The sequence below is a fragment of the Chenopodium quinoa genome, unplaced genomic scaffold, assembly GCF_001683475.1.
Source record: "Chenopodium quinoa cultivar QQ74 unplaced genomic scaffold, ASM168347v1, whole genome shotgun sequence".
NCBI classification, from domain to species: domain Eukaryota; kingdom Viridiplantae; phylum Streptophyta; class Magnoliopsida; order Caryophyllales; family Amaranthaceae; genus Chenopodium; species Chenopodium quinoa.
Genome location: NW_018743792.1, coordinates 2,722,547 through 2,737,695, shown reverse-complemented (window position 1 = coordinate 2,737,695; position 15,149 = coordinate 2,722,547). Strand labels below are relative to the sequence as shown.

Sequence of the window (15,149 nt, the reverse complement as noted above, 5' to 3'; positions counted from 1 at the left end):
ATGGTAAATAATATTGTATTACCAAGAGAAATGCACAGCAGCAAAAAATCACAAACACAATGAGCCAAACGGTTTAACACTCAAGATCACCAAACCAAAATAAAACAAAGGACAATTTCAATTTTGCTACCACCAAAAGGCAGGCACCTCAGTTTTGCTACCCCTCCAATTTTTTTTTTATTATACTACCACCTAAATCACAGTTGTTAAAAATTGCTACCACTTAACGGAATGGGTTAGGATTATGTTAGTTTAATAATAAAAAAAAAAGTAAATTAAATTAAATTAAAAAAAAAATAATAACCCAGATTTCCGGCAGCCCCTACCACCCTCCCCCTACCCCATTCCGGCCACCAACTCCCTTCCCTTCCCGATTCCGGCCATCCCCTCCATTCCCCACCCCGTTTCCTGCCATCCCCTCCATTCCCCACCCCGTTTTCGACCACCCCATCCCTTTTCCTCCCCGATTTCGTCCACCCTCCCTCCCCCTAGCTCCACCACCGAAACCACCTCCCTACCTAGCCATCGCCAAAAGCCCACCCCTTCCTCAGTCGCAAAATCCCACCACCTCTCCTTCTCCAGCCCGAAACCTCACCTAAAAACCGCATCTCTAACCCATAAACACCAGCCCGAAACCAAATGGGTTTTAGGGTTTCGCTTATGGTGGTTTAGGGGTGGTGTTTATGGGTTAGGGGTGCCGGTTTTTTGGTGGGGGAAGGAGAGGTGGGGTCGATTCAGGATGGGGGAAGGGGAGAGGGGCCGATTCCGGTGGGGGGGGGGTGGGGAGGGAGGGTGTTTTCCAGTTTTGGGTGGGTGTTGGGGCAGCGAGAAAGGGATAAGGGAGGGGGGGTGGGTTGCGTTGGTGGGGAAAGGGATTGGGGTGGGGTCGCCGGCGCCGGCCAAAGCGTTGGGCGCCGGTCGCCGGCAGGGGGGAGGGTGGCTGGGCAGTTGAGGGTGGTGGGCTGCAAAGGTGGAGGAAAGGGAGGGGGAAATTGGAGAGGTAGCAAAACTGAGGTGCATGCCTTTTAGTGGTAGCAAAATTGAAATTGTCCTAAAACAAACCAGCGAAATAAAACAAAAAACCAAAATAAAAACCCAGATAAAAAACAATAATTAGGCTTAAAAACAGTCACAAACACAATAATAAACCAAAATAACAAAACACCAAAACCAAAATCAGATAAAAAAAAGGTGGAACTGAGTAGGAGGAGTAGGCAACATCAACAAAACCAGCTACAGAAACAAGGTATATGTATAGCAAAAGCAAGGAGGAGTAGCCCCAGAATAGACCAAAACCAACAGCCTAGTAACACAAAGCAACTGAGCACAGGAGCATCAACAAAACCAAAAAAAAAAAAAACAGCAGCCCCAAAGCAACTGAGTAGGCAACATCAACAAAACCAGCTCCTGCTAACACAAAACAACTGAGCACATCAACCTTAACAAAACCAGCATGCAGCCTGCTAACACCAACACAGGCAGCATCAACAAAAAAAAAAAAAAAAAAAAAAAAAAAAAACAACCTCAGCAATTGAGCAGGCAGCATCAACAAAACCAACATCCTGCTAACACAAAACAATTGAGTACATGCAACCTCAGCTCAACAAAACCAGCAGCCTGCACAGGCAGCATCAACAAAACAAAAAAACAGCAGCCCCAAAGCACAGGCAGCATCAAAACCAGTAAGCCTGCTAACAAAACCATCAGCCAGCACCTAAAGCATTCACCAAAAGCAAACCAAGCAACCAGAAGCTCAAAGCATAAAAAGCAAGCAAGCAGAGCAAGTTCAGCAGCATCATCCCAGAGAAGTAGCAATCATAAAACAAGTATATATATATATATATATATATATATATATATATATATATATATATATCATGTCCAAAATATCATCATTATTATTACTTATATCAATCGCCAACTAAATTAAAAGTTAGATTGAAGCCTACATAAGTTAACTACTAACTAACTATAAACAAATGAAGGTGCATAGTAGGCTAATTTCCATCTTTTGTAGTTTTTCCTTGTTCTCCTGTTGCATTCATAACCTTCAAAAAAAAAAAAAATAAAAAAAAAAAAAAAAAAAAAAATTACCTGATGGTTGACAGCTTTAATATATGAAAATGATTGTTGTTCTTAAATTTTATAAGTATAGATAGAAAAATTACCTGATGGTTTGTCACTCCTAAGACTGATTTGGCACAGTTAAGAAGTTCTGTTGAACCCTTTCCATCATTAACTCCACCAACAATTTGAGAAAACTGTCCGATAAGGGTTTTAAGAAGAATATTATTCTCTTGTACTTGGTCTTTTAGCTTTTCATTTTCCTTCTCAAGTACTTCATTTTTTTTGTGCAAAGCAGACATTTCTTCCTTCACATTACTATCCATTACCACAGTCCTTTGTTTAATTTTTCTAGAACCGTCCTTCCTTAGCAAAGCATGCACCCCGTAAATGTCGCTCTTTCAAACCCCAAGTCCGTAACCTGTAGGACGATCAGGGATCTCTTCACCATGCATGGTCAGCTCAAAGGCTTCATCTTCAAGTTCCTGTTGGGACTTAGTAGGGTTTATCAACCTCAACTGTTCAACTTTAGCTTTCGCATCATCCTATAAAAAACGTTAAATAATAATATAGTAAAAGATCGAACTCATTTCCACATAAAATGACAAGCTTTAAAACACATTTAGATCTTTTACCACAAAATCTTCGATCACTGTGCCCGGAAGAAAACTTCCATCCTTGCCTGTATGAGCTTTTATCCAGAGAGCTAATAAGCTCATCTTTTCTCCATGCTCATCTTCCTATATATATATTTAATGTAAGAAACATAAATGAAAATATGAACAAGATAAGTTGCATAATAAATTAGTTAAAAAGGTATGTTTGTAACGTATGATGGTCATTTATAAGAATGGTTCATACATGGTCAGCTTGTTTGTTCGCAAAACTGTTAGAACCGCATCTATGTAATTGATTTAGGGAGGCCCGTGCTGCTTTACCACATGTTGATAGTGACTGCACTCACATTCAAAGTCATATACAAAATTATGTAATTTACATTAAGACCAAAATTAATTCTAATTAGAAAGCAAGATGTCTGATACTTACTTTCCCTTTCTCCGAATCCCAATACTTAAGTAGCTTTATCCAATTTTGACTACTAATCCCATGCGGTGGTGTAGCGCTACACATCCCTTCTAAAGTTTTCTCTGTTGGTTTGTAGTAATCCTTCTTAAGATTAAACTTATATTGCCTCCAACTTTTATTAACACGCTTGAGGGCTGCTTTGTTATATAGTTCACCTATGGGAATCACACAAGCGATCCTTATACAAGAAAAACAAGTAACTTTAGTAAGAGTATTTATAGGTTAGTAAAAATAAATAAATTCATGAATGAAAAAGTAGTTTCTTATGAAAAGTAATAGAAAAAAGGAGATACATACTCTCATCTCATTAATTATCTTCTTTTTAAAATGCTCATCAATAGCATGCCAATCCTCTTCTCCAAGTGGACAATACGTCTCTATCTTCGCAATGTTACCAAGGAATCGGATTAAAATATGTCCACCTTTTCGGATGGGTTGGTACAGCTCATTAAATTCAACATAGAATCTGACACCGTTATTACTCCAAACATCAATAGGCTGAATAGAACCACTCAAGTATACAACGTTACCATTAGCATCTGCACAAAAGCAAGGGACCATATCTACAATTAGAAATTTAGAAGAGAATAGAGTAGAGAAAAGTGGAAGACCATATCCTTCTACGAAAAAAATTGGAGCATGAACACTAATAACAAACACGAGTATTAACACAAACTTCTCAAAAAAATGAATATATATTTACTTCATTAATCTTCTCTAACTCTTGTTGTGAATGTGAGAGTTTTCTTGAAATTGTTCATGCCATGGTGTTCCAACTTGTTTTCATATTTAACTTACAAATTTCCATCCCCATAATTGAACTTCTAAGCAAAAGACAAGTTCAAATGTCACAGTTTGCAAGGTTGCTCGAGGTTTCGCCAAAATGTCGAAAAGGCTAAATTAGACCTCTTGTTAAATCTAAACTAGCAGTAAGTAGCTAGCTTGGACTCCTAAATGAGCAAATGAACCATGATGGTGAAAAATGTCGGTAGAAACTCTATCTCCATTCTACAAAGAGTTAACACAAGCTTTTTTTGAATGGAATCTAGTTCTTCAATGTCAATAGCGGGTGAACATATCTTCTTGAAAAAGTACGACAACTCCTCAAGCAAGTCAATAACTTTTGTGGCATTTGATGCTCTTAAAAAGCAACTGGAAGGATATCTTGCATAAGGATATGGTTGTCATGGCTTTTCAAATTAATAAGTTTTTGCTGCTTCAAATTGACACATCTTTGTAAATTAGACCCATATCCATCAGGAACTTTAAGTTTTTTTAACACTCTTAGAAATCGTTCCTTCTCTTCATTAGACATGGTGTATGCAGCTGGAGGCATATATTTTTTAGCCCGATTAGGATGAGATTGAAGCCAAAGATGAGGTTTAATGTTTTTCTTCTCAAGAGCCTTTCTAGCTTCTGGATCATCTCTACTTTTATCCATATCTAATAGAGTTCCTAATAGATTATCACACACATTCTTCTCAATGTGCATTACATCTAAACTATGTCTAAGAAGATTATGTTCCCAATATTCCAATTCAAAAAATGCACTTTGCTTACGCCATATAACATCATCGACATCAGCTTGATAATCATCATCAATATCTGTTGTTCCTCTATTTTTCCTTTTGTTAGAAGCTTTTTTCAAAGTTCCGTAAACATACTTAACCTTTTCTAGCTGCTTCAAAACATCGGTCCCACTTAAAGGGATTGGAGCAAAACCGTACTCTTCTTTCCCATCAAATAATTGAGTTTCAGAACGATAAGGATGATCAATTGGTAACCATTTTCGATGTCCAGGGAAGACAATTTTACCACCAAATCTATATGAATAAGTGGAATCAGCACAAGAAGGGCAAGCTTTATAACCTTTGGTACTCCATCCCGACAACATAGCACATGCTGGGAAGTCATTTATTGTGGAGTGTAAGGCCGCTCGCATGTTAAAATATTTTCCAGTGTAAGCATCAAAAGCATTTACACCTTTCCACAACAATTTCAAGTCATGTATTAATGGTTGCAAGTATACATCAATATCAATACCAGGACCATATTTACCGGGAATAATCAAGGACAAAATGAAAGATGCTGACTTCATGCAGATCCATGGTGGAAGATTGTAAGGAATCAAAACCACTGGCCATGTATTGTAATTGGTATTCATTAGACGATATAGATTAAAACCATCACTAGCTAATCCCAATCTAACACTGCGAGGGTCGGCAGAAAATTCCTTATATTTTTCATCAAATTTTTTCCAAGCAACACCATCTGCAGGGTGCCTTAGGATCTTATCATCCTCCCGGTTAAAATGCCATCTCATATCCTCTGCTGTTTTAGAAGACATGTAAAGCCTCTTTAGTCTAGGTATGAGAGGAAAATATCGCATAACTTTAGCTGGCTCACCTTTCTTAACTGATTCATTCCCTTTCTCAATTTTGTCACCCTCCTTCCCTTTCATAGTTTTCCACCTTGATGTATGACAAATATGACACTTAATTTCATCAGCAAATTCCCCCCAATATAACATGCAATCATTTGGACATGCATGGATTTTTTCATATCCTAATCCCAAGTCTTTGATTATTTTCATCCCTTCATAGTAAGATGATGGAAACTCCTGAATATGAGGGAATGCGTCATTTAGAAGTTCAATCAATTTATTAAATGACTTAGCAGACCAATGAAACATACACTTAAGGTGAAACAGATGTAAGAGAAATGATAACTTTGAGAAAGTAGTACAACCCTCATATAGACACTCGTTAGAAGCTTCCATGAGACGTTTATACTTTTCCATTTCTTCATTAGTGTTAGTTGAAGGCATTTCATCATCTACCTCACAATGAAAATCAAACTCTTCATGCATGTCATATGAACCTTCCTCATCAAAATTCATTTCATTGGATGATGGGGCTTGGAATTCATTAGTGGATTGTGGAATGTGAACCCCGAAAGCCGCTCTTAGTAGCCCATCCATATCATCTCGATCTACTTCCTTCACATGATCACTAGGGGGCTTTAAGGTTTTACTCCCTTCACCCTCACAATGGAAAATCCATTTTCTATAATTCTTATAAAAACCGTTAAATAAAATATGGCCTCCTACTTCTTCTAAAATATGCCATTTATTTAACTTGCACTTATTACATGGGCATTTGGTTTTTCCATCAATAAGAGTCTCCTTAGCAATCTCTAAGAATTTCATGCAACCCTCATAATAGGCAGATTTTCCTTTTGGTAATCAATCCAACTAGTATCCATATCTACAATGAAATTCATAATAAAATATAATATTTAATAATTATTAATAAGTATCAATAATAAGCTGACAATAATTTGGTAATAAATATTATAAATGTTATAATTAAGAAGAGTGTAACAACATATTCCATCACTTAGGTTATTTTTAGCACTGTTAGTAAATACTTTACCAAGGTTTCCCCTTCTATAGCTTTTATATGATGTTATCATTGTGGTTGGAGACAAAATGCAAACAAAGTGATTAAACATAATAATACATGGAAGCATTCACAAAAAAATAGATACATACACGTATTAATTTAATATAATTAATAAGCACATAGATAAGACATAATGAATTATATATAATATACTACCTCACTACAAATCTACAACTTAATTACTTACATTTTTCATATATGATCAATATCATAAATTGAGCTAAAACTATTTTGGGAGGGCTATCTACCATACATATGACACGAAAATATAATTATACAATTATATGACATATAAGATAATTTAGGAATTTGGGTAGTTACCTCGGCCAACTCGCTAAGTGCAGCAACTATCACAATTAGAACAATTTCTAGATAAGCTCCTCCTCTGTCACCTATTAAACACAAAAACACAACTTCAAATTTTAAGATATGTCATAAATATTAGCCTATTGGCTATATATTTTTTACATAAGTCAAACTTGTACGATTTAATACAACCTATGTAGTAAATGAAAACCTATCAAACTATTCATAATATAATAAGCTATAATAAGTTTGGATGCAATATGAATAGAAATCCTTATAAAAAATACGGTTAAAAAAACCTGGAATCATTACTTTACTAATAGATAATAAAGAGTTATGTATAATAATCTAACGTCTTAAATGGTTTGTAGCTATGATTCTTGGCCTGGAATCACTGAAGAATGATAAAAAACTCTAAGCAACGTTAAGTTTACTTGATTCTATTAAAACTAAACTGAAAGTAATACAAGTATATAGATAAGCCTACAAGCTTTCTGATTAGGAACAGTTGGAGCCTGCAAGCCTTGAATGGACTAAGAAATTCGATGGAACATAATCGATGTTAATAATGAATGACTAGATTTTGGTTTATCTAGCATATAGACACATGACTCCGAATCACTGGCAAACAATGGATTATGGATAGCATCATTGACGGCACATACATGGCACAAGATAGGCATACAACCACTAAAACCACCCATTAGTCACAAGTTGTATAGATTTTCACACACTAGTGTAAACAACAAAGCACCTTAAGTAACAACTTGCAGATACAAATTGAAAAGTGCAGAATTGAGAATGACAACAATCTAAGACTACCTTTGAGGTAGTCCTACTAATATTGTATTGCCAAAAATAATCTCGGCATCATAAGCCTAACTACGACAGTGCAACCAGTCACTTCACAGAAGTAGCCAACAATTGGCAATAATTCACAAGTACATGGACAATTGTACCTAGCATAAGACCTTTCTCAATCTGCTTTCCTTTATGAACAATCTGCCTATTTCAGAGTAATAGAACTCAACTAAGATTTATTTTCTGTACACATATCAGCATATAAAATGTTATAGAATCCAATTATAAAATGCAACTTACTGCAAGGGGCCATGACGAAATCAGTGAGATAAGAATTAAGGCAACAATAAGTTTTTCTTTTTTTTTTTTTCTTTTTTTGACAATTTCTAAGAGAGAGCATCAAGTTGCTGCCAAATAACATTAAACAAAATTTTCTTTGTGCGTATGACAAGTAACCATAATTTAATAAAAGTTTTCTATGTATATCATGAGTAGTATAAAATCACAATTCTTGCTATAATCAACCTCAAAACTTGACCCCAAATGGAAGACCAAAATTGCAGTAAAATAGGCAAGCAAAATGAAGTACAACACCCTAAAGTAGCTATGGTGAATGGTGATGGTACCCATTTGAACCAGCATCTCCATCTCTCTCATCTCGTAACCTCCTATGGATTACCAGTTCATTATTACTCAACACGTACAAATCTCCTTTCAAGAATCACAACTTATAAAAAAGTTTCAACCCAGAAACCCCAAATAAAATTAAAATTTGACAAAATTAATACAAAAAATCAACAATTCAATAAACATAATCAACCAAAACAAATACCAATCAATAATAAAAAGTATTATATAAAAAAATTTAATTAGACCATGACCTGTGATATAAATTCTTCACCTCTCTACGTCGGTCGTTTGATGAAGAATTCCCATACATGCAATGAATAAACAAAAATTCAGATTAAGCAACTTAATTCGAGTGAATGATATATCCACCAAAACCTACGAAATTGATGCCTATAACAAGGAGATTACCGAAAATTAAAGATAATATTGAAGAGAGAAACGAAAATTCAACAATTTTAAGTGGTTTAAGAGATTAGATGAGAGCGATTATGAGCAAGCAAAGAAGAGTTAGGGTTCAATTCCATCGTTGTACTGTTTATTTCGATAATGGGGATTGGGGAGCTAAAGGGTTTTTATTTTATGTTATTTTATTTTATTTCTTCTGTCTGCTGTATACGTATATGGCGGTTTTCTTTTTTTCTTTCTTTTTTTTTTTTTGGTTTAATTTAGCCCGCTTTTTTTTTTTTTTTTTTCTGAAATTTTCAAGTCCCGGGATATGAACTGTGTCACGTGCAAATCACTTGTCTTTTTTTCGACGCTTTTATGTGTCGAGATCCAATGGTGACGCTTAAAAGCGTCGAAAAAACACGGAAATAAATTTTTTGGCTAACGCTTGATACCGAGCATCAAGCAAATAGCGTCCAAAAACTAAGGGATTTGTAGTAGTGAGCCAACAATTAAAATATACATATCAGCCAACAAAATTCAGCCAATTAAAGAAACATATAAGCCAAAAGATGTCTGATATCAGCCAACAAAAGGAACCTATTAAAAATTAAATATATATATATATATATATATATATACACAAAAAAAAAAATCATATTAGCCAACAAATGAAACATATCAACTAACACATGAAACATATAAGCCAACAAATAAAACATATCAGCCAAGCCAGCTGCACGGAAATTTGCGTGCGAGCATCCGCACACAATAACTTCTCAATGAACATTTACGATAGATTAAATGTACTAGTCAAAATTCGCCGAATAATAGTTTTAATTAAATTATGTTATAATTATGGAAAATTCTAATAACATAACTCAATTATTAGTATAAAAATCACTTCCATTAAAAACTATGAGAAATTACAAATTCTAATTGAAACTTCTTATTAGATTTGTTAAGAATTCTAATGATTATTTATTAACATGTGAATGATCATATACTAATATATAAATGAACATTTACCAAAATGAAAATGAACATTCATACAAAAAAATTTATGCTACGAACTAAATTTGCATTTCTATAATCCTACGAAATAGATCAAATTGTCCATTATATTAGGGTAATTGAACTCTATTTTTAATTATTTTTGTCCAGAATTTTCAATTTATAAGCTAATATCACACACCACAAGTTAAATCAACTTAAATAAAGTATACCAAACATCATTTTACTAATCATAAGAAATCATAATTATGATAAAAATTATTATAAATCATAAACTGCTATTACTAAAATTGCATATTATTGAAGAATAAAGACAAATAAAAAGTTAGGTTTTAAACTTTTTTTCGAAAAATAAACAAAATTATCAACTTACAATTTAATTATTAGTCGTTGTAGAAATTTCCCTCGATTTCTTGATTTTGTCTCTTAAATCTAATATTTTAAGTAAAGATCTAAGAGCATTTTGATTTAATTTTCAAGAAAAATTTGGAAAAACTTTGGTAGTTTAGGAGAGAGAAATTGAAAAGAGAAAGTGGTAAAATTATGAGGAGAGAGAAAATGGAAAGAGAAAGTGGTAAAATTATGAAGAGAGAGAAATTTTAAGAGGAGAGAGAAAATATGAGAAATTGCTTTTTATTGTTCAAGACTTTTGTATAGTACACGTGCGCGGGGGAGGGGGGAGTGTAGGTATATTAACTATTACTAAAACAAAATATGCTGATATCATCAATTCCTAAAATGTCTTACGTGTCAAGCTCTCATTAAAACTTTTTCCTCCAAATTTACATATGATGTCATCATTTTTGCCTTTTCATTTTATTTGCTAGAAACTGGAACCAAGTAGGTATGAAACTAAAAATCCGAACTTGACTTTGACGTCAATATTGTTGTGCTTCCACTCTAAATGTATAAGCTCATTTGATAATGCAATATTTTATATGAAGTATATTTTTTCTAACCATCATTTTAGTATATTATCAATAACATAGTAAATATTATGATGTAGCATTAAATTATAATCATTAAAAACAAAAAAAGATGATGTTCATGTTTTTTTTTTTTTAATATTTATAGAGTAACAAACTTTATTTTTACAAAATAAAAAGCAAGTTAAGTCATGTTAAAAAGTTATCAACAAGAAAAGATATAAAAGAAATATGAAAAAATTGTTTATCACCACGGTGCAACACGTGGGTACTAATCTAGTTAATACCTACATTAGGGTGTAGGTATTAATAACTGTGTGTGTGGGTCGTCGCCAGGCTCGGGCCGCCTTTATTTAGGAGAAGCACGATAAGGCCCAACATAACAAAGCATGCTAAAATCAATACAATTTTGCTTAGACACGCAAGCCCGACACAATGACACGAGGGCCTAGGCTGTGCACGGGCCAATCTTTTGAAAATTTCAGCCCGACACAGTATGACATGAAACTCGTGGGCCGAAGCACGTGGGCCCGGCACGAGGCACAACCTAGAGCATTTTTTAACATGTGTTACATCACTTTCAATTCTAGTTGATGGTGTAAATTTGGCACATCACTTTCAATTCTAGTTGATAGTTTAACTTTGGATTGGATTAATCAAATAGCGTGTTGACCGGTCAATATGGATGATTAGACACGAGTTTATTTTGATGACAGGTTAATTGGGCCAGATTTGAAAATTAGTGGGTGAATTCGATTAGTTTTTCTGTGTTATTTTCTAAACAGGTTGAGTCATAATCAAGTAGCGTTGTAAGTGGTCAAGTTATATTTGCCTTGGTAAAACGATTTGGGTTGAATACAGAATACGGGTTTAGTCGAGTTGAAGAAGATTCAAGTTCATTTGGGGCTGGGTCTTAAATGAGTTGGGTTAATCGGGTAAGATGTAGAATTGGGGGTTGAGTTGAATCTTGTTCATTTGGCTAGTGAATCGGGTCAAATCATCTATACCGATTGCCACGATTAAGGTTGTAAATGGATTTAGTGTGGTTACTGTCTATATTACGTCAAGTCTTATATATACTAGTCTTGTCATCCCAAGTATCGGCTTAGATCTTGTTCACTATACCTTTTTTTCCACTGGAATTATTTTTACTAAACTTAAAATTTTTTTAATTGAAATTAAATTATTTTTGTTAAATTTAAATTATGTTTATCGAAATTGCATTATTTTTACAAATTCACTACCATATATTTTTTTAGAATTACTCATTTTATTGATTAAAAATTAATTTTACTGAATCCTTATTATTTTTACTAGTTACTATAAAAAATAAGTGCTTTGAGATAATATAATGTCAAAAAAAAAAAAAAAAAAAAACTGAGCCATTTTAAGTGAAACTGTTTGGCATTGGTGTTATATTATGTAGGAAGATAGCTTAGAGGAATATCATTTAGTTACATTGAAGAATAGACCTTTATTGACAAAAATTCATATGAAAGCATTACAAATCATGGCTAAAAAAGCAATACAATAGATAATCTAATGAAGCTACACTTGAGAGGTAACAGTCATATATGAGGAGGTGTCCTGACTATCAGAAGTAGCTGATGCAAAGCCAGTAGTTTCAGTTGTATACTGACTTGATGAGAACTCACTGAGAAATATTGGACTTTCTGCATTATTCCCAAACATTCGGAGAGATCGTGGGATTCTAGGCATATCGACATCCAAAAATCCCTCGAGAACCTGTATAGCCTGTCCCATTGATGGCCTCTCACTCTCTTCATCTTGGATGCACCAGCTTGCAAGTTTGCAAATTCGCAACACTTCATCCTTTTCAGCATCTCCTTCTAACTGCGGGTCTAGAATGCTCAAAATATCTTCTCCTTCAGTTAGTTTTTCCATAGCCCAAGTTGGGAAGAAATCAAACCTCCCTTCACTTGCTAGTTGAATGTTTCTTCTGCCTGAAATAAGCTCGAAGAGCATCATCCCATAGCTATAAACATCAGCTTTTGCTGTTATTGCATCTCCTAAGATCCATTCTGGCGCCAAGTAGCCTCTTGTACCTCTGATTGTCGTCAGAACACGACTAAAATCCCTTCCTACTAGCTTTGCTAACCCAAAATCTGCAACTTTTGGACAAAACTCAGCATCCAACAGAATATTTTCTGGCTTAATGTCACAGTGTATAATACAATCCCTGCATTTTTCATGTAGATAAGCCAATCCCCTTGCTGTTCCGGTAGCTATTTGATATCTCACTCTCCAGCTCAGAATCTGCGAGATTTCTCTATTGAAAAGATGAGTGTTCAATGATCCATTTGGCATATATTCGTAAACCAATAACCTCTGAGAGCCTTCTGAGCAAAACCCACAAAGACGAACAAGATTAACATGTTGTATCGTCCCAATTGCACTTACTTCTGCTCTAAATTGCTTCTCCCCTTGAGTATGATTGACACTTTCAAGTTTCTTTGCAGCTACAACTGTTGAGTCTGGCAAAATTCCTTTAAACACAGATCCAAAGCCTCCACTTCCGAGTTTCTGAGAGAAATTCTTGGTGGCAGATTGCAGATCTCTATACGCAAATCGTGCCAATGAGTGCTGCATATTTTTTGTAGCTATGATCAAGCGCTGTCTCTGTCTCCAATAAACAGCATAAACCAGGCCAAATAGTGCTACCAACCCCATACCTAAGCCTACTAAAATATCAATAACTATTTTCTTACTCCTGCTTGTTTGGACATCTACATCTGAGGCTGCAAGCCTAATATGAAGATTTTTACCACTATTGTAAGATAGTTGTCTCATGTTCAAGAGGTCTATAAACCAAATGAAACAACCATTATCATCGAATGCATAAGCAGTACAAGAGCAATTTCTTACACAAATTGATTCACATTCTGTGACATTAGAAGCTGAGACAGAATGTGGATGTTCCGGTAATACTTTATTAGGACTTACCAAGAACTTGTCTCCATTTTGGCCACCATCACATGATAATTTTGTCTTCCGAGCACACCCACCAGAGTAATCATTTAAATTCCACTCCGTTGCTGAAATTGGCTCAAAACCTTGCAAACAATGACAATATGGCAGAGATGATTGGTTACAAATAGCGAAAGTACCACAATACGAATATACTTCACACTGCTGTCCAGGCTGTGACCAAAACAAAACCCATTGCTGGGAATTTTCCAGCCATGTAAGCTGCTTAAGCTGCCCTGAAACATCCATGACTAACCTTGTTACAATGGAAGGGTTATGAACAGAATAAGTTATGTAACTCTCATTCTCATTATCAACATAACTGAAGCTATACAGCTGTGTTTTCAGAAACCTGAGTTCCGGAACTAAGCTAAAAATCCTCTGTTCAGGATCCCACAGGCCACTAGTCCAATATTGCTCAGTTCTGTTCCACATCATAATAAACTGATTAGCATTAGGATCGCGCTCTACAGTAAAAAGACCTTTCCCAGGATCCTCCAAGTTCTTCCAAGATGTAAGAACTTGACTCGACTTTGAAAGTTTATTCAGTCCTAACTTACCATCAGGCATAAGTGTATCAGTTGGATGATCAAAACTCTGCCAAAGAGGAGAACTTGAATTAGACCCGTCCCTTATAACGAGATTCCCATTATCTAGGAGGACAGCCTCTACAGGTCTAGAGCTGTTGTACTTCAAGTTTGTGGACCAGATTGGTTCCTTAAACCCTTTAGTAACAAGAACAATATTACCATCATTCAAGATTCTTAGATTCGATGTATACTTGTCAGAAACCGGCTTATCTCTATTAGCAACCCAAATTACAGCCTTTCCAGGAATTTTCTTATACCATATGGCTATGTAATAGTTGGAAGTGTTACCTGGTTTGTGGAAGCCTAGCTCGAACAGCCCTGTCGCAGAAACAATCGTTTGGTCCCCAGTTACATACCCGTTTCCAGTGATAGTGTCAGCTCCATAACATGAAAGAATAAGTAGATAGAAAACAGAAAAGACAATTAGTAATATGTTTACAACATTCATGGTTGAATAACAAGTCATATACTAGTATATGATATACAGATTTACACTAAAATGACTGAAGTTTATCAGTACAGTAGAGGCATTTTGTTCATACTGCAACTTCAGTCACTAAATTAAGTATAAAATGTTTCTCAAAGGGATTCTATATTTGTATGATTTTATTGTTGTGAATAAGACTTGAAAAGGTGGTCATGTGATAGGGTCTAACAATGTACCTAATCAAACACTAATTTGGTTTAGCTTATCTTTTCGACCGCGTTAAGCTGTGATTACTTGCCTGTAAAAGTGTGTTAGCATATTATATTTGTGATTTTTGACTTAGATAGCACAAATTATTACCTAATCTTCCATAGATTGGATGCTAGTTTGACTACCTGAAGATCTTGGCTGGACAAAAGGAGACCCCTGCCGCCCTGCGTAACCTTTTTTATATTTTAAGATATGTTAA

At 35.0% G+C, this 15,149-nt stretch overlaps 2 protein-coding genes across 4 annotated transcripts; both read right to left on the bottom strand.

Annotated features, from left to right (window-relative positions):
* Nucleotides 1-1,880: 1,880 nt before the first annotated feature.
* On the bottom strand, nucleotides 1,881-9,278 carry LOC110685200. Of its 3 annotated transcripts, XR_002503956.1 has the most exons (8): nucleotides 8,603-9,246; nucleotides 6,936-7,006; nucleotides 3,448-3,689; nucleotides 3,112-3,328; nucleotides 2,926-3,018; nucleotides 2,700-2,804; nucleotides 2,169-2,609; nucleotides 1,881-2,048 (listed from the first exon to the last, which is right to left on the bottom strand). XR_002503956.1 is itself a non-coding variant. In XM_021861684.1 (4 exons), the coding sequence occupies exon 4, from the start codon at nucleotides 5,741-5,743 to the stop codon at nucleotides 4,292-4,294; it is 1,452 nt and encodes a 483-aa protein (XP_021717376.1). In that variant the 5' UTR covers nucleotides 5,744-5,770; nucleotides 6,936-7,006; nucleotides 8,603-8,626; nucleotides 8,760-9,278; the 3' UTR covers nucleotides 3,754-4,291. The 3 variants fall into 3 exon arrangements, 2 of the variants coding, with proteins under 2 accessions (XP_021717376.1, XP_021717375.1); XM_021861684.1 differs by lacking the exons at nucleotides 1,881-2,048; nucleotides 2,169-2,609; nucleotides 2,700-2,804; ... (1 more) ...; nucleotides 3,112-3,328; nucleotides 3,448-3,689 and adding an exon at nucleotides 3,754-5,770 and having other exon boundaries at nucleotides 8,603-8,626; nucleotides 8,760-9,278; XM_021861683.1 differs by lacking the exons at nucleotides 1,881-2,048; nucleotides 2,169-2,609; nucleotides 2,700-2,804; ... (1 more) ...; nucleotides 3,112-3,328; nucleotides 3,448-3,689 and adding an exon at nucleotides 3,754-5,770 and having other exon boundaries at nucleotides 8,603-9,278.
* A 2,789-nt stretch (nucleotides 9,279-12,067) lies between these two features.
* Nucleotides 12,068-14,855, bottom strand: LOC110685199 (G-type lectin S-receptor-like serine/threonine-protein kinase At2g19130). The gene has a single exon (XM_021861682.1). It carries the CDS (start codon nucleotides 14,717-14,719, stop codon nucleotides 12,224-12,226), a length of 2,496 nt encoding a protein of 831 aa, XP_021717374.1. The 5' UTR covers nucleotides 14,720-14,855; the 3' UTR covers nucleotides 12,068-12,223.
* Nucleotides 14,856-15,149: the final 294 nt, after the last annotated feature.

Coding starts and splice junctions, on each gene's coding strand:
- LOC110685200 (XM_021861683.1), bottom strand. CDS start 5,743: ATGAAAATAATCAAAGACTTGGGATTAGGATATGAAAAAATCCATGCA.
- LOC110685199 (XM_021861682.1), bottom strand. CDS start 14,719: ATGACTTGTTATTCAACCATGAATGTTGTAAACATATTACTAATTGTC.